The sequence below is a fragment of the Corythoichthys intestinalis genome, chromosome 6 (genome assembly GCF_030265065.1).
Source record: "Corythoichthys intestinalis isolate RoL2023-P3 chromosome 6, ASM3026506v1, whole genome shotgun sequence".
NCBI lineage: Eukaryota > Metazoa > Chordata > Actinopteri > Syngnathiformes > Syngnathidae > Corythoichthys > Corythoichthys intestinalis.
Window position 1 is genome coordinate 5,665,701 of NC_080400.1, and position 21,057 is coordinate 5,686,757.

The 21,057-nt window shown below is 41.7% G+C and overlaps 2 protein-coding genes across 2 annotated transcripts in view; both read right to left on the bottom strand.

The window, feature by feature from the left end:
- Positions 1-1,049: 1,049 nt before the first annotated feature.
- Positions 1,050-6,259, bottom strand: lpar6a (lysophosphatidic acid receptor 6a). Its single transcript, XM_057838003.1, has one exon. The coding sequence runs from the start codon at positions 5,278-5,280 to the stop codon at positions 4,240-4,242; it is 1,041 nt and encodes a 346-aa protein (XP_057693986.1). The 5' UTR covers positions 5,281-6,259; the 3' UTR covers positions 1,050-4,239.
- A 3,897-nt stretch (positions 6,260-10,156) lies between these two features.
- The window catches only part of rcbtb2 (regulator of chromosome condensation (RCC1) and BTB (POZ) domain containing protein 2), a 30,010-nt gene continuing 19,109 nt past the window's right edge, over positions 10,157-21,057 (bottom strand). The window contains exons 10-12 of the mRNA XM_057838466.1: positions 18,397-18,536; positions 18,194-18,324; positions 10,157-15,801 (exon numbers count right to left, since the gene is read on the bottom strand). Coding sequence (XP_057694449.1) covers positions 15,661-15,801; positions 18,194-18,324; positions 18,397-18,536 — 412 coding nt within the window. The 3' untranslated portion in view covers positions 10,157-15,660. The remainder of the gene's footprint in view (positions 15,802-18,193; positions 18,325-18,396; positions 18,537-21,057) is intronic.

The following is a 21,057-nucleotide window of genomic DNA, read 5'->3' on the forward strand; positions in this document are numbered from 1 at the left end:
GGATATCAATCTTGTTGATTTGGGGGCGTTTTTGTGGTCACTTCCTGTTGATTTGGAGACACTTCCCGTTGCTATCAGGTCACTTCCTGTTGATTTGGGGGTGCGTAGTCGTCACTTTCAGTTGATATCAGGTTGATATCAATCTTGTTGATTTAGGGGCATTTTTGTGGTCACTTCCTGTTGATATCAGGTCACTTCCTGTTGCTATCAGGTCACTTCCTGTTGATTTGGGGTGCGTTGTAGTCACTTTTTGTTGATATCGGGGTGATATCGATCTTGTTGATTTAGGAGCGTTTTTGTGGTCACTTCCTGTTGATTTTGAGGCACTTCCCGTTGCTATCAGGTCACTTCCTGTTGATGAGGTGAGGTGCTTTTCAGCATGCGCATCTTTCGTGGCACGCCAGACCCACTTAGAGTGTTTGTTGCCAAAAAGCTCAATCTTGGTCTCATCTGACCAAAGCACACAGTCCCAGTTGAAGCCCCAATACGGCTTGGCAAACTCCAGATGTTTGCGTTTATGATTGCGAGTGAGGAAAGGTTTTCTCCATGCATGCCTCCCAAACAGCTTGTTGGCGTGTAGACAGCACCTCATACCCACTGTGAAGTATGGGGGTGGGTCAGTGATGATGTGGGGCTGTTTTGCTTCCAAAGGCCCTGGGAACCTTGTTAGGGTGCATGGCATCATGAATGCTTTGAAATACCAGGACATTTGAAATCAAAATCTGTTGCCTTCTGCCCGAAAGCTGAAGATGGGTCGTCACTGGGTCTTTCAGCAAGACAATGACCCTAAATATATGGCCAAACCTCCACAGAAATGGTTCACCAGACACAAAATCAAGCTCCTCCCATGGCCATCTCAGTCCCCAGACCTTGTTTTGCTGGCACAAGGGGGTTATACAAAGTATTAACACCAGGGGTGCTAATAATTGTGACACACATTATTTGATGTCAAATAATTCTTTCTTCATGTGGGATTTTTCCCCACTGAATAAATGCACTTGTACTGAAGGTTGGATTTTTCTCTTTTTTTCCATTAAGGTCCCATATTATTTGAATTTAAAAAAAATATATTAGAAGCTAAAAAACAGATCTTAACCAGGGGTGCCAATAATTATGGAGGGCACTCACAGCTAGCACTCCCAGTTTAAGTGAATTTGAGGTTTATCATTGTTAATGGCAGCCAAAGAGTTCATTTCATGTGCCTTCCTTGTAATCTTAGTGTACTTCAGGGTCACTTCTTGTACATTTTGGATTATGTGCCGTTGATTTCCAAGCCACTTCCTGTTCATTGGTCACGTCCTGTTAATTTGGGGGCATTTTCAAGTTACCTCTTGTTGATTTTGTCCACTTCCTGTTGGTTTTGGGGCATTTCCAATTTACCTACTGCTGATTTCAAGTCATTTCCTGTTGGTTTTGGGGCATTATTGGATCACTTCTTTGTTGATTAATTGGCTGCCATTGACGGCTTTTGACGTCCAATCCATTTTGACCTGATTGGGTGCAAGTGAATGTAACTGCGGACAAAAAAAGCGAGCCAGTGTACAAATCTCCGGTTTTATGGCATCAAGTCAAAATAAAAGCATGCGATTCTGTATTTACAGTATGTAAGAACAAACCCGTAACCCCCTAGCGGGCTGTTTGTGACCCGCGGGCTGTACAGTTGACACCCCAGATTCATGGTGACAATGACGACAGATTTTAAAGTGTTGATAGGAAGTTTTAATATAATTTTGGCAGTTGTTTACAATTACACTCCACTTTAATTCTTTCAGTGCCATTCACTGCTGTGAATTTCAACGAGTTTCTCAGAAATAGACGTCCAATCCATTTTAAGCGAGAGGGTTGTCGCGAATCAATGTTGGTTCACTCACTGCCAGCCCTCCCAATTCAAACTGGTTCGACCTCTAACGCCGTCAATGTCAGTCTGTGAGTTAAGTGTGCTAAAGTTAGCGACAGATACGCGCACAGGCACTTCCTCAAGTGTTTTCACTCCTTTCCAGTGGGTTGCACAGTGACTGTATAGCAAGGGCGTAGGTTTGCATAGGGACGGTAGGGACATAACACTACCAACTTTTCAGGATGCTCAAATTGTCCCCACCAACTTTTAAGCGACCTTATTTGAATGTTACAATGAGTTCAGCTACCATTATTAAGTGTATTACTTTTATTATGTTCAGACTTATTTTCACTCCTTTTCACTTGCTGAATGTGCCTGTCCATTTTTTCCCCCTCAAACACACGTTTGATTGGCTGATGACTAGAACTCACACTTTCACACAATCCCGACAGAAATAATGTCAATATGCCGTCTCCTCCGTCCCCTTTGAAGAGGAGAGATATTAGAAGGTTTTTTTTTCCCGGCCAGCAGCAGCAGCAGCCACTGTAAGTAATGTAAAAATATGTCAATGTTGTGGAGGTGGGGAACATGCCACTAATTTTGCAACTGAAAGTCCGACCTGCATCAGAGTTACAGTGCCCTCCATAATTATTGGCACCCCTGAAAAAGATGTGTTTTTTAGCGTCTATTATATATATTAGGGCTGTCAAAATTATCGCGTTAACGAGCGGTAATTAATTTTTAAAATTAATCCTGTTAAAATATTTGACGCAATTAACGCATAAATGCCCCGCTCCAACAGATTAAAATGACAGCACAGTGAAAGGAAAGGAGTACTTGCTGTGTTTTTTTTTTAGTTTTGCCGCCCTCTGCTGGCGCTTGGGTGCGACTGATTTTATAGGCTTCAACACCCATGAGTATTGTGTAAGTAATTATTGACATCAACAATGGCGGGCTACTAGTTTATTTTTGGATTGAAAATTTTACAAATTTTATTATAACGAAAACATGAAGAGGGGTTTTAATGTAAAATTTCTATAACATGTACTAACATTTATCTTTTAAGAACTACAAGTCTTTCTATCCATGGATCGCTTTAACAGAATGTTAATAATGGTAATGCCATCTTGATGATTTATTGTTATAATAAACAAATACAGTACTTATGTACCGTATGTTGAATGTATATATCCATCTTGTGTCTTTCCATTCCAACATTTACAGAAAAATATGGCATATTTTATAGATGGTTTGAATTGCGATAAATTGTGATTAATTACGATTAATTAATATTTAAGCTGTAATTAACTCGATTAAAATTTTTAATCGTTTAACAGCCCTAATATATATATATTTTTAATTCAAATAATATGGGACCTTAATGGAAAAAAAGAGAAAAATCCAACCTTCAATACAAGTGCATTCATTCAGTGGGGAAAAAATCCCACATAAAGAAAAAAATATTTGACATCAAATAATGTGTGTCACAATTATTAGCACCGCTGGTGTTAATATTTTGTACAACCCCCTTTTGCCAACAAAACAAGGTCTGGGGACTGAGATGGCCATGGGAGGAGCTTGATTTTGTGTCTGGTGAACCATTTTTGTGTAGATTTGGCCATATGTTTAGGGTCATTGTCTTGCTGAAAGACCCATTGACGACACATCTTCAGCTTTCGGGCAACAGATTTTGATTTCAAATGTCCTGGTATTTCAAAGCATTCATGATGCCATGCACCCTAACAAGGTTCCCAGGGCCTTTGGAAGCGAAACAGCCCCACAGCACCACTGACCAACCCCCATACTTCACAGTGGGTATGAGGTGCTTTTCATCATGCACATCTTTCGTGGCACGCCAGACCCGATCTCAATCTTGGTCTCATCTGACCAAAGCACACGGTCCCAGGCTGTATTTTTGTGCACAACATTAAACTGTGTGAACTTGCTAACTTGTGAAACTCGAGTAGAAAGCTGCTTAGAGGTGTCTTCCTGTATGTTTTTTACTGTCAACTTTAATTCAACTGTGCATTTTGTGCATTTATTCATGAATTAAAATGTATTTATTTTCTACATTAAAAAAAAAAAAAAAAAGTATATTTGCAGCCTATGCACATTTTTAACCCCCCCCCCCCGCCAAAAAAACCAACAAAAACACAACCACTGTAAATTTTCTTGAAATGAAGGAAGCATTTTGAAAAATGACTTTCTCCCTATGAAAATAACTTTAACTTTATTCATTTTTCTGTCGTAACCAGCTATTTTTGAGAAATGTATCCAATCTGTTTGGTCTTATTAATGTCCCGTCCCCAGCAAAAAGTGTAAATGCAGGTTATGCTGTAATAGCGTCCCTACCAATGTTGAGACCAAACCTACGCCCTTGCTGTATAGTCCTCAAAAAAACGTCACACCGATGACTCCTCCTGTAGCATCGGAGCTTTCAGGTTCTTCAGTCCGCATTGCAGTTCGTAAGCCGATTCCGAACGGAGCGCTTCGGAGAACTTGGACAGCGACTTCCTCTTGATGGAGTTCTGGATGGTCTCGGAGGTGAAGTAGTAGACGATGGGGTCCAAGCAGCAGTTGCAGACGGCGACGCACAGCGCCACGGGGTAGATGGCGCGCACCACCGACTCGGCCAGGCAGCCCCTTAGCGCCTTGGTGCGCACCAGCGAGTAAAAGACCAGGTTGACGTTGTAGGGCACGAAGCAGAAGCAGAAGGTTCCGAGGTGCACGGCGATCATTCGCAGGATTTTGGTCTTGTTCAACTCGCCGCCTCGACTGACCTTGTAGGGGCGCCGCAGAGTCTGAAGCACCCTGACGGAGCAGCCCACGTTGAGCAGGAGCGGGATGACGAAACCCACCGTCTCCATGAAGATGACCACCTTGGACAGGTGTGACTTCCACTGGCTGGAGGAGAAGTTCTCGAAGCAGAAGGTGGCGTTGGCGCGCTGCCGCGAGGTGGTGTCCAACAGGAACCCCGTCGGCAGGCTGACCGACAGCACCAGCGCCCAGACGCCCGCGCACAGTAGCTTAGCGTTGCGCTGGGTACGTAGCGTCCGCGAGCGCAAGGGGTGCACGATGGCCAGGAAGCGGTCCACGCTGATGCAGGTCAGGAAGAGGATGCTGCCGTACATGTTGGTGTAGAAAAGCGACACCGACACCTTGCACAGCACGCTGCCGAAGGGCCAGCTGCCGTTGATGAAGTAGAAGACGCGCAGCGGCAGCGTGAAGACGAAGAGTAGGTCGGAGGCCGCCAAGTTCATCATGTACGTGGTGGTCTCGTTGCGCAGCTTGAGCGAGCAGGCGAAGATGTAGATGGCCACCGCGTTGGTGATCAGCCCCACTACGAAGACCACGCTGAAGACCGTGCTGTACAACGGGTACTTGAAGCCGTCGTTCTTGCCGCAGCTCCAGTTGCCCGCCGAACTGTTGGACGCGTTCCACATCGCCGGTCTGGAAGAACCCGCCGGCCGAAAAGTCTTTGAATTAAGACGCGGTCGGGCGTCTCTTAAGAACAGCGCCAAATTTAGCAGCTTCTGTCTTTTGTTCCCCAAACCGGCGCTGAAGTCTTTTACGAGGCGCGAAGGATTTCCTGTGAAAAAGCTGCCAAATTTGCTGTCATCGAGTCCCGGATTGATTCAGTTCTCCAAAAGCAACTTTCTTAGTCCTTTTTTATTCCAGATCTGGCATGGATTTCCGTACCAATACATTTCTGAATGCGTCCGAAGACATCCGGCGCTGCACGTTTAGAGGTTTCCCAATAGCAACGTAATACCAAGATCCCTCTGAGAAGAACTCAAAACTGTCCAGGTCGTATCTTATTCCAAAAATTGCTTCAGAGTTAAGTCTCCTCGACGTCAATTTAGTGCAAATGCAAAGTGAAGAAGCAGCTCTGGTCCTAAATTCCCATGTATCACCATGTAGCGTGAAAGGATGGTGACCTTTAACCAAAAATAATCTAGAAAACATCACATCTAAGCCTGGTTTTGTCAAAGAGCAATTAGCAAAATCCTTAAACTGTGACCTTCTAGGAAGAACTGAATATCAAACACTATTGTGGACCTCACCGTGGAATGTAGAGGCCTGACATATTCCAAATTTTCCAACTTCTGAGACTGTGTTACCAACTTGATGTTTTTCCAGAACATCTCTGATGCGTCAAGATTAAAGTGGAACTTGCCTCCGAGGTGATCCCCATCCTCAACGTCCCCGCCGGTCCAGAAGTTAGCTCATGGTGCAAAGATCCGTAGGGGTGTGGGGGATGGTTCCTTGCCATGTGCCTTTAGGCTGGGAAGTCGCACAAAGGGAAAGCCGGCATATCCGTAAGTGAGTGAGGGGAAGCAGATGGATCGTGACCACTCTTCATGAAAAAGTCTGCTGGTTGGTCTGCACTTGGTTGTTGCAAGCAATCTGAGCGAGGCTTCCGCTGGCCACTTCTTTGTCCCGCTCTCTCGCTCTCAAACGCTTTTGTACTTGGGGCCGGGACTAAAGCCGCTTCCCCCGCCCATCGGACCCTCCCTCTCTCCCTTTGTCTGCGCCCACAGCAAGAACAAAATGCAGCATGTTGACAGAGTTTAGCAGCTAACCTTCATTTTAGTGTTGCACTTATATCATTTTTTTGGCTCGCAATTCCTGTGTCCTATCAGCCGATGCCGATTCTGTACAACTAGTACAGCTTTTGATAAAATATTGATTTTTTTCTTTCCTCATTAATACTAAATTACCACATACAGTGCCCTCCATAATTATTGGCACCCCTGGTTAAGATGTGTTTTTTAGCTTCTAATATTTTTAAATTCAAATAATATGGGACCTTAATGGAAAAAAAGAGAAAAATCCAACCTGGGATGGCGCAGCATGTCACATGAGTGACACAACCAGGCAGGCTAACTACACATAAAATGTCACACATTGTGAACACGTGACAGAAACATCTGACTTAAAAATAAAGTCGTAACTAGCTTATTTCTCAACTGATGCTATTTACTCATTGACTGCCATTGACGGCACGAGAAGTCCAATCCATTTGAAGAGAGACAGTTGGCAGCTAACGAGCAAACGTTCACTCATTTTTAGCGTCCCACTTCAAATGAATTGGGCGTCGACTCGTGATAAACTGATTTCAATCCATGGCGGAAGCATGAAAAAAACTTTTAATCGCCCCTACCAAAATGGCCTGAGGGCAGCCTGTTGCAACGTTCCCATCAAAATCAAAGCATTGCCAGTCAAACAAAGTCATCACTAGCTTATTTTTCAACTGATGCCATTTACTCATTGGCTGCCATTGTCAACGCAATACTCATTGGTAGCCATTCGCGGCGATAGATGTCCAATCCATTTTAAGTGAGAGGGCTGGCTGTGAATGAACTGAACATTAATTGCAGGTAAACGAATACTGCCATGATTATTTGAGTAATTGATTAGCGGATTAATGGTCATGTTTTGATATTTAATAAACCGTTTTGAGACATTGCTGACCTCGAATTTGTCATCTTTTTTTTTTTTTACCTTTTATTGCCAAATGTATCACATTTGATACACCTAAAATTTCCTGATTTTGAGAGTAATTCAGAATTTTGACATTTCTTTTTGAAAAAATAAAAATAAAAAATGATGGATGCAAGTCAACACATGCATCTGCAGGTTCCATGAGAGAAAAAAAAAAAAACAGGATTTAGCTAGGGTTATAGATATTAGAGCGCAAGGGCGTAGGTTTGGTCTTAATATTGGTAGGGACGATATAACAGCATAACCTGCATGCACACTTTTTGCTGGGGACGGGATATTAATAAGACTAAACATATTTGGTGAATGGGGGTCAGGGTTACATTTCTCACCAATAAAAACCTAATTAATTGATAGGCTAAATGATTAATGCAAAATAAATCTGTATTGACCTATACTTTCACACTGCAAATTTATAACGTCTTAATCTGATATTTTTTGTTAAATCTATTTAAATAATTTTCTCCATCTTTTTTTGAGTCTTAAAGGCTACCGTAATTTCCCGAATATAAGGCGCACCCGTGTATAACGCGCACCCCCAATTTACCTGCAAAATCCAGGGAAAATTCTTATACCCGTGTATAACGCGCACCCTAATTTTAGCACCAATAAATATGTTAGAATACAAGAAAACAGGTCGTGTAGAAATACAGAAATGTCGTTTTAATTTAACAAATTATAAACAGACATAACACAGCACAAGCATAGCACAGTGATAATTACCGTTCCGGTAGTGCAAATCATTACTGTAACAACCTTTAGCAACTTCTCCAACTTAAGAGAACCCGTGAGAAAACAAACAGCCATATCTGTATTATACATGAACATCTAAAGCATTCTTATAAGTGCTTTTCTGCCCCTACCAATTGCTTTTGCTGATGACTTTGCTTGTTCCAGCTGCTTCTTCATTCGTTTCCAATTTCGCACACTCGATTCTCCGATGTCATACCGTCTTGCCGCTTCACGAATTCCAGCTTCCTCAGATACGGAAATTACTTTCGTTTTGAAGGCTGCCGTGTAGCTTGCTCATTTCATCATCATGAAATACTGCAAATGTATCTTCCTTGGAATTATACTGTAAAATTAAAGTGACGACTGAAGTGGGAAAACGAAAGGAGCTCATAACAGTGCAGACGAAACGAACTCACGGAAGTCATTCGACCAATCAGAGTGAAGTATTACCAAAACAAACGGTGACGTAATATACCGTAATGGCGGCAACAGATCACCGTATGCGTTTTCTTCAACACAACATGGCCGTGTCAATAAAGAAAAAGTCTTAAAATATACATATTTATATGTATTTATTTCTATCTCCATCCATATACCCGTGTATAATGCGCACCCTCGATTTTACAAGTGGATTTGGGGGGAAAAAGTGCGCCTTATTTTCGGGAAATTACGGTAATTAACAGATTAATGCGTCAGATTCTTCCACTTACTTTAAGTATATATTACTATTTGCTCGTAATGAGCCCATACATCTAAAAGTTGTTCATCTTTCCCCTAAATCAAGAAAAAATTCTTTCAAATAATGCTTTGAACAACATTCTTGAATTAAGAACATTTCTGACAAACAAGTTTTTCTTTTAAGATTAAATATAAACATTTTGCTTAAAATAAGTCTGTTAAGCTTATTTTCAGCTAGCCGTTTTTCTTATTTCAAGAAATCTCAGTGAGTAAAATCGACTTGAAGCACTGTAGCAGTAGCGAAATTAGTGGAGTGTTCCATCACCTCCACAACATTGACGTCTTTTTACCCTACTTACAGTGGCTGCTGCTGGCAGAAAAAACTTCTAATATCCCTCGTCTTTGAAAGGGGCGGGGTTGGGCTGTGAATAAGTGTGTGTGTGTGTGTGGGTGGGGTGGGGTGTCAATTCATCAGCCAATCAAACTAGGATAAAATGGACTGGCACATTCAGCAAGTGAAAAGGGGTCAGTGTAAGTTTGAACATAATAAAAGTACTGTAATTCACTTAATAATGATAGGATCAATCCTGTCCTTATAACATATAGGAAGATAGGAAGGATAGATAGGAACAAATGACCTATATAACCGAAGTCATTATATAATGCAAATAAGGTTGCTTAAAAGTTGGTGGGGATAATATGAGCATCCTGAAAAGTTGGTAGTGTTATGTCCCTACTGTCCCTATGCAAACCTACGCCCTTGTTAGAGCGCTTAAAACACATATTCATTTTGACATTTCTTTTTACAAATTTGAAAAAAAGGTTTCATTCGGGCCTTATTTTTCAAATTTTAGGATTCTCTATAATTGCTTCCACGTTGCAGGTCTTTAAGGGTTAACTCTTGTGTAACTTGTTGAATTGAAAAGGAAACTGTTTTTTTACGCCCCCCCCCCCAAAAAAAAAAACAGGCACCGTCTGCGATTGTCTCTGCTCCAGAAAAACAAAAAAGGAGACTCGCGCACCAAATCCCAAGATTGTTAAAGTCGTCACAATGCCAGGAAGCATGTCGGCCCCCCGCCGGCGGCCATTCTTTCCTCCCACCTCCTCAAGGTCGCGCGTGAGGCCTTCAATGGGTGAAGAGTTGTCAGGTGACATCAGGCCCGAAAGGCATCACGTTGGAATTCCATGTAGCCTGTGAGGATCGGACAGCGCCGGCGTTTCGCACGTGAGCGTGCAACTCCGTGTTTGGCGTGCTTTGTAAAACAAATACGCCCAGTCGAGGGCATCCGAAGGGTACGTGGGAAGAGCTTTAACCCCTTGATGCCTCAATTTACTTAAACAAATATACAACCCCTAACAAAAAGTATGGAATCACCAGTCTCGGACGAGAACTCACGCAGACATTTTATTATATAGAAAAATTCAGATAAAAAGCTTGAAAAAATAATGACTTAGTTCAAAAGTGCAACTCCTTGGCATTCAGAAACACTTAAAGAAGTGAATAAAAAAAACATTGTAGAGCAAGTGGAGGGAAATATAGAATCACTCATTTCTGAGGAAAAAAATATGGAATCACTCCATTTTGAGTAGAAAATACACACACATCCAGTCAATTTCCTTTCCTTAATTGGGCCCCTGCCTCAGATTAAATCTGCCCGTTAGTCAGCAGTTTAAAAACACTGCAGTTATCACTAGAGGCGTGCAAAATTTCCAATTCTTAGATTATTCGCGATTCGGCCGTGGAAGATTCGAGAACGATTCACAAACATCCAAATTCCCATTATTGAATTATACCAGGTAAAACGGAAGCAAAACACAGTCAGCACGGTCTTTAGGACGCAATGAGGAACGGACCGAGAGTAAATATCATGTTCAACTCATGCCGCTAGATAAAAAAACAATCATACCTGACTGCGGCCGGCAGCCGCTACAAATAACGCCCAGTTGCTAGTTGCTATGAACATACGGCTACAGCAGATATCATATATATGTAGAACTAGATGCAAAATGACAGACGACGGCGGTGTTAGAACATGTACAGTGGTACCTCTACATACGATCGCTTCGACACACGAACTTTTCGACATCCGACGTAAAATTTGACTCGCCATTTGTTTCTACATCCGACGACATGCTCGAAATACGACGACAATGGCAGCACCGCAGACGAATGCACGGCGGATTTTCTTGTGTGACAAATCAACACTGGTTTCAGAAAAGGTTGGTACAGGTGGTGAAACAAGGAAAAAGTTGACGCTTACCTTCTACATGAAGATGCAAATGACAGAAAAATATGAATGTAGGGTGGGCATCCGTGAAATGGCTCAACAATACATCTCCACGGTCCTCCTCCGACCATCGTTCGCCAGTCTTTATAAGTTAAGCTGACAATTCTTATTGTGGTAACATCTCCAGAGAAATTGCCAACTTCGCCACGTTTTTATCATTTATTTCACAACTTATTCAAAACAAAAACACCTTCTGTCTGCCGCAATTGACGGTGTTAAGAAAACATTCAAAGTGAAAGTGAAACTCAAGCTCACCGGTCTGCCTCTGGCACGTCAGCACCGCGGTGCGTTCAGGGTCAGCAAAAAACGTCCGCCACATTAGAACTCGATTCGTTACATTAATACAGGAATTATTATTATTATTATTATTATTATTCCGATTTTGATTTATAATTTATTTGTTTTGCTATGTGTAATTGCCATTTGTAACAGTACCAGCAGTATTTTTTAAGGATTTAGTGAAGGTTTTTGGGCTGTGGAACGAATTAATGGAATTATAATGTATTCCTATGGGAAAATCCTGCTCGACATACGACCATTTCGACTTACAAACAAGGTCCTGGAACGGATTAACTTCGTATGTAGAGGTACCACTGTATTATTGAACCGAGATGCGAAATGACAGACTTTCCGGTGTTAGTAAACAGCCACCATGTTAAAGCAGTACTAAAGCAGTGACTTTTCTCGAAGGCTCTGTTGTAGTGAACCTAATTAACTTTTTATCTAAAATAATCCTAAATCGGCAGAATCCAGTCTTGAATCTATCTTTAAATGATGAAATAGTTTTAAAACTTTGACAAAAGTAGACAGAAGGGAAATTATGGAATAACGGGAGCAATTTTATCAACTGTAAGAGTTGATTCACAACATTAAATTAATTGAATGTAGTTTAAAGCTGCTGATACAGAATGGGGACTGGAGTATTTTATTTACTCTTATTTTTGTATATTTGTTTACTGTTATATGCTAACTTGATACTGAAATAGTAGTTTGGTTTAGCCTGAGAGGATTTTTTTTAACAATTTTGGAACTAATGAATAAAACATTAAAAAAAAAAAAAAAAAAAGGGAGGGGTGTGGATCAATAATCGTTTTATAATTTAATCGTAATCGAATCGTTAGGTGCCCAAAGATTCCCAGCTCTAGTTATCACACATTGGAGGGCTGCTGGACCAAGTGGATTCACAACAATCATGGCTCCAACAAGAGGATTAGCAAACTTCTTGAAGAAGGCAACGCTACATGTATGGTTGCCAAAGATGTGGGCTGTTCACAGTCAGCTGTATCATAAATCTGGACCAAGTACAAACAGCATGGCAAGGTTGTTAAATTTAAGCATACTGGTAAACCGAGGAAGACATCCAAACTTCATGACAAATAACTAAAGGCCATATCTTGAAAACAGAAAATGTACAAGACAAATGAAACAAATGGAACTTTTGTTTGTATGTTTGTTTGTTTGGTCTTGTCCGCAATTTTATCTCCAGTTGTTTTCATTTTTTTGAAGTCCAAAAACGTGAAGTTTGAAGCTTTACAGACAGCAAACAATGCAATTGTGCTTTTTGAAGCATTTTCCTTCACTTTTGACAGTTTGTAAAGCTGTTACACACACACATGTATACTTATGTTCAAAACGACTCGCATTTTAACAATAAAACACTTGAGGCAAGGCAATGCCCCCTTGCGCTGCCAACTACTGGACAAGAGTCGAAGTGCAACCACTGGATTGTTTATTTCCACCAAAAACACAAGTAAGGATCGATACAAACTGATTTTGAATTGATACGAGAATTGCGTGACGTAATATTGCAATATATCTCAGAATCAATTTGATATATATAAATATATATATGGCGGAAAACACTCAGGTGACCTGAAGTTCCGCTTTGAGACCCCCAATTTGGCCAAATTTCTAAATTGTCCGATATGTATGTGTGATACATCATTGGAAAGCTTAAAATCTCAATTTTATGGGGGAAGAAACATTTTGGGCAGTAGGGCATTTAAAAAAAAAAAAAAAAAAGGGGTTTTAAACAGCAAAACCCTATCTGCAGGTAAGAGCACGCGAGAGCAGAATTACAGACGCCATGACTTTAACGAAATATTATCATGTACTTACCTTGTTTCGATCAAAAAACTCCATGTAGCCTGTATCAATGAGTGTCAAGACACAGCTGTGTGTGGCCACAGCTGGATTTTTTGGGGATTTTATTGGTGAAACATGCTCATATAACAAGGGCCGCGATGCAGAAATTGCAGACATCAAGGAGTGGTCAAGATTTTCTTTTTCATATATTTACCCTTTTAAATTTTTTTTTTCAATTTTTCTTTGTTTGGATGGATTATTATCATCTAACATTTCGGAGAAAATGCGACTGAAACAAAAAAACAAAAAAATACAATGAAGCCATAGTTATGAGATAGATATCCGAGACTTTTTTACAGACACCATTTTTTCCATTGTGACGTTATTTGTTTAAAAGTTTAAAATATGCGAGTAAATCATCTTTTAAAGTCTTTTTTTTTTTTTTTTTTTTTAATGAAATATAAGACATCAATTAATGATTCTAAGCTAAAAACGACAGACATTTTGAATAATAAATCTTATTAATGACCTTCGTTTTATGGCTGGGTTGAAACTAAAGCGGTTGCGTGACGTCTGTAAACGGGGGTTTCTGGGGTAAAACGGACAAATTCAAAATAGTTCAGGGGCTTAATGCGCCATACATCTGCTATGGCAGCACATAGACAGATTGTTCTATCAAACACCACAGTTGTTTTGGCTAACAATACAGCAGTTTCTTTTAAAGAGGAGTGCAAAAGCAGAAACTGCTTCTTCAGTCTTGTCTGTGTTTTCCGCAATAGGTATATGTAATTGGTGAAAGTAGGTGTGATGTATGCCGTTGAAACCTCCCTCCCGATGCCTTCAATCAAGCACGCTAGCAGCAAAAGCTGCTAGCCTGGGCCTTTAGCTAAGTGACTATTGTGCTCTTCTGCCGCAATGGGCGCAGTTCGAGTCCCGACCTGGTCAAGGGGGATGGATAGCTTCGCTAGCACAGTTCAGAGCAGTTACATATTTGTATATATTATGCCTTTGCCGGGTGAGTTTTTTCTAGAAGGGACAACCATCACACCTACTTTCATCAAAAACAGCGATGGTGTGTCAAACCGTTGAGTACAGTTGACATGGAATGCCCCTTCCAGTAAACAGCAGACATGCTGAATATGTCATATTCTTTAATAGAGTCCATGATAACACAGTGCAACGTGTTAAAAAAAAGTGCCAGTATTTTGTAACATTTGCAGTTTTATCACTTTTTTTAAACCATGCAGCATTTAAGCTGTAAACGAAACCATGAAGGGAAGGGGGACAACAGTTGGATCGTGGAATTCGTAGCTCCTAAAACAGTGGTGCCATGAGAAACAAGTGCCTTAACTTTGGAGTTTTTGATAAAGGAGCTGTAGAGAGCCAAAATTGGACAGAGGGGTGGGTTTCATAAATGGTGTTATACTTATATAGCGCTTTTCCACCTTTCAAGGCGCTCAAAGCGCTTTACACTATCTCGCCATTCACCTACTGGTGACACAGCACCAGGAGCAACGTGGGGTTCAGTATCTTGCTCAAGGATACTTAGGTGAGTTCATCAGGGCGAAGAATCGAACCCACAACCTCTGGGTTGGGGGACAACTACTCTACCACTGAGCCAAGCCACCCCACCATAACACCATAGCTAGATGGTGCATGATAACCTCAGTTGGCTTGTAGAGTGAAAAATACATAAATAAAATGAACAGAAAATCTCAACATAAGAAAATACAAAGCCCCTCAAAATTTTGAAATTAAAAGTTCCTTGTAGTCGAAGGAAAATACCAGCTGGGGCGCTAATTTAATAAACACCCATAGAAAACCTACAACTTTGATCTGAATTAATGGAAATTGCTGGAGGCAACAAAATGGCTGTTAGCGCTGAAATAAAAGCAAGACACTAAAGCTCATTTCCATTTCGAGGCAAAGACAGGGGACTATCAAGTTTTGTGACATTATAAACATATTACCAAAATTCCACTCAACTAGGTTCAGTGTAAAATTTCAATTTCTTGCTTTTTTCAGAGTCGGTAAGCAGGTTAAATCCCAAATGTTGTCGTAGATATTTTTTGTAAACTTGACTCAGTTGCAATGAAATGTAATATTAGTCACGTATATAAAGGTTGCCGAGGCTATTTACAAACAATTCCGTGTCGGTTCAAAAGTGATTTTTCATTGTCATAATAAATAATGTTATCAAGCCATCGGCGGCAAAAGACGCTCGAACTATTATAACGGGGAAAGTCTGGTAATGGATGACAAAAAATTAAATAAAAATCAGTGAGATAACGACAATTTACGATGGTTTGTAAACTGGGAACGCTACTTAGTGACCTATAATGAGATAAAATGGCTACGGAAGACAGTTTCGGTAGCCCCTCTTTAGCAGTAGTTGGAAGCTTATGGACGGTGGAATATCGATTAATGTAGCATAGCAAACTAAACTGGTGAAAACGTGGACATAGAACTAAGTTGTTCATCTCCGAAGAACCGCTGGGGATCGTCTTACTCTGGTCTACCGTGTTGATTAGGACGGTGTCAGTTTCTGAAGGCCCCGTGACGGCTGGCTTTGCTGATAAAGTTCTTGAGCAGGTCGTGGTCCATCTCGCTGAAGGCTTGGGTCTGCGTCACCGAGGTTAGGTGATTGACGCAGAACTTGAAGCAGAATTCTTCCAGGTCCTAAAAAGATCAAGACCGAGCCAGTTATTTCCTGCTATGGCTGCCGCACACTATTAGAGTCGAATGATCGCCAAAACAATATAAACATTTCATCGACATTTTACACTTTTTAACTGCATCATTGACCGTCCAGGGTCTGAGAGCGCGTCCCCGGAGTGCCCTTTGGCAACTACTGCCCCTGACTGACCTGGAGTACGCCGATGACACCATCCTGCTCAGTACAACCTACAGTCAGTTGAGAGACGCTCTGGGCATTTACAGTAAGGAGGCAGCACAGCTCGACCTCCAAGTGAGCTGGACTAAAACCAAGTTCATGTAAGTCGCACCTCCTATTTGTATCGGTAGTGACATTGTAGAGCCGGTCAAGGACTTTGCGTATCTGGGGTCTATCGTCACAGATAACGGGCACCTAAAACCAGAGATTATTCCCAGATGAGCCTTGGCAGCATCCGCCCTGCAGTCTCTCTGGAAACCATTCTGGCGGCACCAGACCATCTCATGCAAGACGAAGCTCCAGATACGACGACAACTCCGCCGTACTCGCCATCCTGCTTTATGGCTCAGAAACACGGCCCCTGAACCACACTCTCGCCGCAAGAAAGATGGCTTTGATAGCAGGGCTCTCAGAATCCCCGAGAACATCAGGTGGCCCCAGCGAGTTTCCATTAACGTGCTTAGAGCCCGAACGTGCCATCCCCGAGCATCCGCCTTGGTCGCAAAACGCAGAACTTGTTGGTTCGGCCGTGTCCTTCGTCTGCCTCCTGATGGCTCGACGTCGTCGAGGGCAACCTCCAACAACATGAAGTTACCATGGAGGATGCAGAGATCGCCATCATTGGGAAAACCTGGTTGATTTGGTCAGCTCGACGCACAGAGACACGATGCCCTGACCCTAGCTGGAGCACTAATGAATGAATCGTTATCATCAAAAGTAGACTTGTTGCTCCACTGCCGGCGGGTCGACATGGTGTCACTCCCTCTGGGCGGGGGTCCTTTTCTGCTCCGGGCCTAAAGGGCTGTGGGGTCCCGCAGTGTACCGTGTCAGGCAGATATCCGGTGAGGGGCGGTGGTGCATCTTCTCGTTCTTTCTCTGTAGGCACCACATACATTATAATCTAAACAGGAGCTACGACAAGTGGGGGTGGGATATACGGCCGGGAAGACTGTCCCACTGCCCTCTCAGCCAGTCTCTTCTATCTTGATGCATACACTGCACTACACTCCCCATACAACCCCGTCACAGTGCTGGGTGGTGGCTGCCAGTCGGGGACCTGGCAGCCACAGTAATACGGCGGTAGGTGGGTCCCTCACGTTTCTGTATGGCGGGGCTGCCGGGGCAGGGCCTCCTCTTCGTCTTGGCTCTTGGTTGCAGGGGGGTTTCTCCCGCTTCCGCCTTCCTCTTCTCTATCTACCTGGGTGTCGCCCTTGGGCCCCAGCGCGCCTCGCCAGCTGGGCGCCGGTGTCACCCCCTCTGGATGGGGGTCCTCTTCTGCCCCGGGACGAGCCTTTCCCTGAGGGCTCGTTGATGGAGGCACGGATGGTCCAGGAGGCCATTTGCCAGAGCTGTGATGCGATGGGTGTGCCGCGGGGGCGGTGCCGGGGCCCTGCGACGGCCCCCGCGCAGCATTCCCACTTTTTTGCAGGACTATCACACATCTGAGTGGGTTTACGCATGATTACATCACATTCAGGTATAAATGTAATTGTCGGTGCCAGGATTAGCAATCAGGTATAATAGAGTAGGATGTCAACTTATCCACCCTTTCAGGTGATTTTCATAATACTAGGATCCCCGCCTCACATTGCTGGAATTGTGTACGCCCCACCCGGCCTAGTCACGTTTCCTTTCGATATACCTTCCCTCCTCGGTTACTGGGCCCCCCACATGGTGTCCACGAGTAAATATAATTAGCAAATGATAGCACCACTATGTTCATAGGTAGCATAAGCATGTAATAATGTGTTTTCTGTTGTTGTTTGTGCTTTCCTCCTCTGTCTGCTTCCTTTCTTTCTGTTCCCCCATAACCCCTTCCCGTTCGCTGCTTTTTCCTAATAAATAGAACATCAGGAACAACCACAATGGGTGTGTATCAAACTCCCAGGTGGCACACTAAAACTGCTCAGACCATTGGACACATATTCCCATTTGCCATCTCTAAGCAGCTGAACAGGACAAGTAAAAAAAAAAAAAAAAAAAATGGGAGAAAAAAATGACCTGCTCCTACAGTGCACATATTGTCCAGCTGATGGCGCCAAATTTGCATAGGCTTGCTCCACTGGCTACGTTTCCATAGACAAAATTTCCTTAATCTGATCAGTATTTGGATTAAAATTATGATTGGATGCACGGTTTTAATGGCCACCTAAAATCATGACTATGACTATGGCTTACCCGTGCGTCATACTTGACGGCAGCCGAGAGCAGTGTGATTGCGTTCTCCTCGCAGATTCCCCTCTTGATGGTCTCCTGGCACAGCCTCTTCAGTCTTCTCTCCCGGTAGAAGGTGGCCAGGTCCAGCAGGCCTGAGAGAGACGGCGGTGGACTGAATCAATTGACGCCAATGCTTCCCTGACGAGCGTCGGTTGAGCCCTTACCTACAGCGTCCTCGGGTGGCAGGTTGATGGAATCCGTGTACAGGTACTCCAGAAAGGCCCGGTACACCAGAAAGGGGAACTGGTGGATTTCAATGGTGTCCTCATCCGTTTCGTTGAGCAGCACGCGGAAATGTTCACACCTACAGAGAAATTGGTGTCAACTAGAATTTTAGGGTGCTGTATATTAACTCATTGGCTGCCATTGACATTGCTAGACGTCCATTTCGGATGAATTGAGTTTACTTAAAAATGATCCAAATCCTCTTTTTGACCTTTTAAAAAGTAAATATTCTTTTGAGTAATTGTTTTTGTTAGTAGTTTTTTCTTAATTGGACAAAAAAAAAAAAAAAAAAAACAGCAACAATATCTTGTCCATAAAAATGGTCCAAATCCTTGTTGACCCTCTAAATTGTGTAAATATGCTCTTATTTAGTTATTTTTTGTTTGTAGTTTTTATTCTTATTTTTTTTAATTAACAAATACAAATAGTCTAACAATAAATTTGCTTTTTTTGTACATGAAAATCGTCCAAAATCGCTTTTACACCATCTAAAGAGTAAATATTCTATATTTTTTGTTTGTAGTTTTTACTATTTGTGATTTTTTTTTTAAATACCAATAACAATAACATTAACTTTTTTTTTTTTTATGTAACAATAGTCCAAATCTTCTTTTATACCATCGAAAGAGTAAATTTACAAAATTGTCATTCTTATTAAAGGAAAAACAGCAAATATTTTTCATTTGTATATACAGTATATTTTAAGGCTGCAACAACTAATTGATTGATTAATAAACTATTTGCCAACTAATTTGATAATTGATTTTTGCCAGCAACTATAAGCAGTCCCGTTTGGGACCTTGTTTGTGTGTAGCGTGAGGCTCTGCGTGGGCACTAGTGATTAGAGCAAGAGAGAGAGAGAGTTCACTGCTGTAACTGCTGCTGTTGTTGCATTGCTGAATCAATAACTTTACGAAGTGTCAAGAGTTGAAAGTTCAAGAGTTTTTGTTGTGAGATCCAGTGTACCTCCATCAGAGGTGAGTAAACGAAGCCAATTGTATTTTTTTTGTATTCTTTGTTGACGTTACTACTTAGCACGGAGCGCTAAGCTCGTTAGTTTGTATTGGGGTTTTGGAGAAGCATATTAGCACTTGAGTTATCGTTAGATAGTAAAGTTGTCTCATTCCTTTTTATAGAAAACTCCAACACATAAACCCACTCATAGAACAGCATATGGTCTCTTTTCAACACAAGCTGTAACTTGTCATACAAGACAGTATTTTAAAATTGGTTTTGCAATTGTTCTCTTTTACTAAAATACCGTATGTTATGAGAAACACATAGTATATTGCAATTGATTTAAAAATATCATATTTAGCACATGTTTTGACCTACAGAGGGCGTCATGTTTTATGCGTGCAATGGACGCTCGGTGTGATGTCGCGGTTCCTTTACTAGACGAACACTACCGGTGTTCTGCAATTCCTTTCTACGCGGCGAGACGTCCAACACATGTGCACATTGGTTAAAAGCGGTGAGTACTTACAATTTGTGTTTTTATTGAGTCTCTTATTACCTTTTCATTTCCTCAAAATACTTTTTGCATGTGTTTCCCTCTCATACTTTCTTAAGCATTGTGTTTTCCTGTTATAGCTTTAAAGCAGATTGTTGATCTGTTGACCACATTAGTCACGTAGTGTATTTAAACCACCCTTATTTGATATTACTACATTTAAGTATTTTCTTTAGGCATCTTTAGTATGTTTTGTCTGTATGCGTCTAAACAAAACAAGCTGAAAGCGCACAGTAGTACTTTGGGTGTCAAATTTGCCTCTTGTAGCACGTTTTGCCGGTGAAGCACATTTTGGCAGAACACTAGTTTTGTCATACTCTTGTCTCGTCTCATCCCAACTTGTCTTTCCCGTTTATTTTTCTTTTGCTGCCCGTTTTGTGAAATAGCGACCGTGCTGTCATGCTCATTAATGTTCCTCTCCGGTTCAAATTGAAAGGGTTGAACAGATGACATGTTTATGTCGCTATAGTCATACTCTGGAAGCCTGGCAGCGTAACCATGTGACGTCACTGCCCTGCAACGTCGACAACAATGGTGACCGACTAGTTGAACCAATTTGACAAATTGTATAAAAACAAAAACATCAAGAGGGGTTTTATTATCAAATTATTTTAACCTATAATAACGTTTATCTTTTAAGAACTACAAGTCTTTATATCCGTGGATCCCTTTAAAGAAAATAATGAGTCATTGAAACAATTTCTATCAGCGATTTGCCCACGAGAAAAAAATGTCAATCAGCAGCACTTTTTTTTTTTATTTGAATGAACAGAATTTTTGTCTTGATTTGTGTACTGACAATGTTTTATTGAATGTTCTATACATAGATCCTTAATTAATAACGTTTGCAACTGACAATGTTTTTTTTAATGTTCTATACCAGGGGTTTTCAACCCAGTCCTCAAGGCACACTGTGGGTCCTGGTTTTTGTTCCAGCCGATCCAGCAGAGACAGTTGAACCAATGAGGCTTCTGCTAAAACAAGCCACACCTGACTGCAATCAACTGATTGCACTTGTAAAACACCAGATTGGGGAAAAAGTGTTGTCATCTTGTTTGGTAAGAATGAAATCCTGCACCCACAGTGT

Bases quoted from the DNA above. Each gene is read 5' to 3' on its own strand.
- lpar6a (XM_057838003.1), bottom strand. From the start codon at position 5,280: ATGTGGAACGCGTCCAACAGTTCGGCGGGCAACTGGAGCTGCGGCAAG.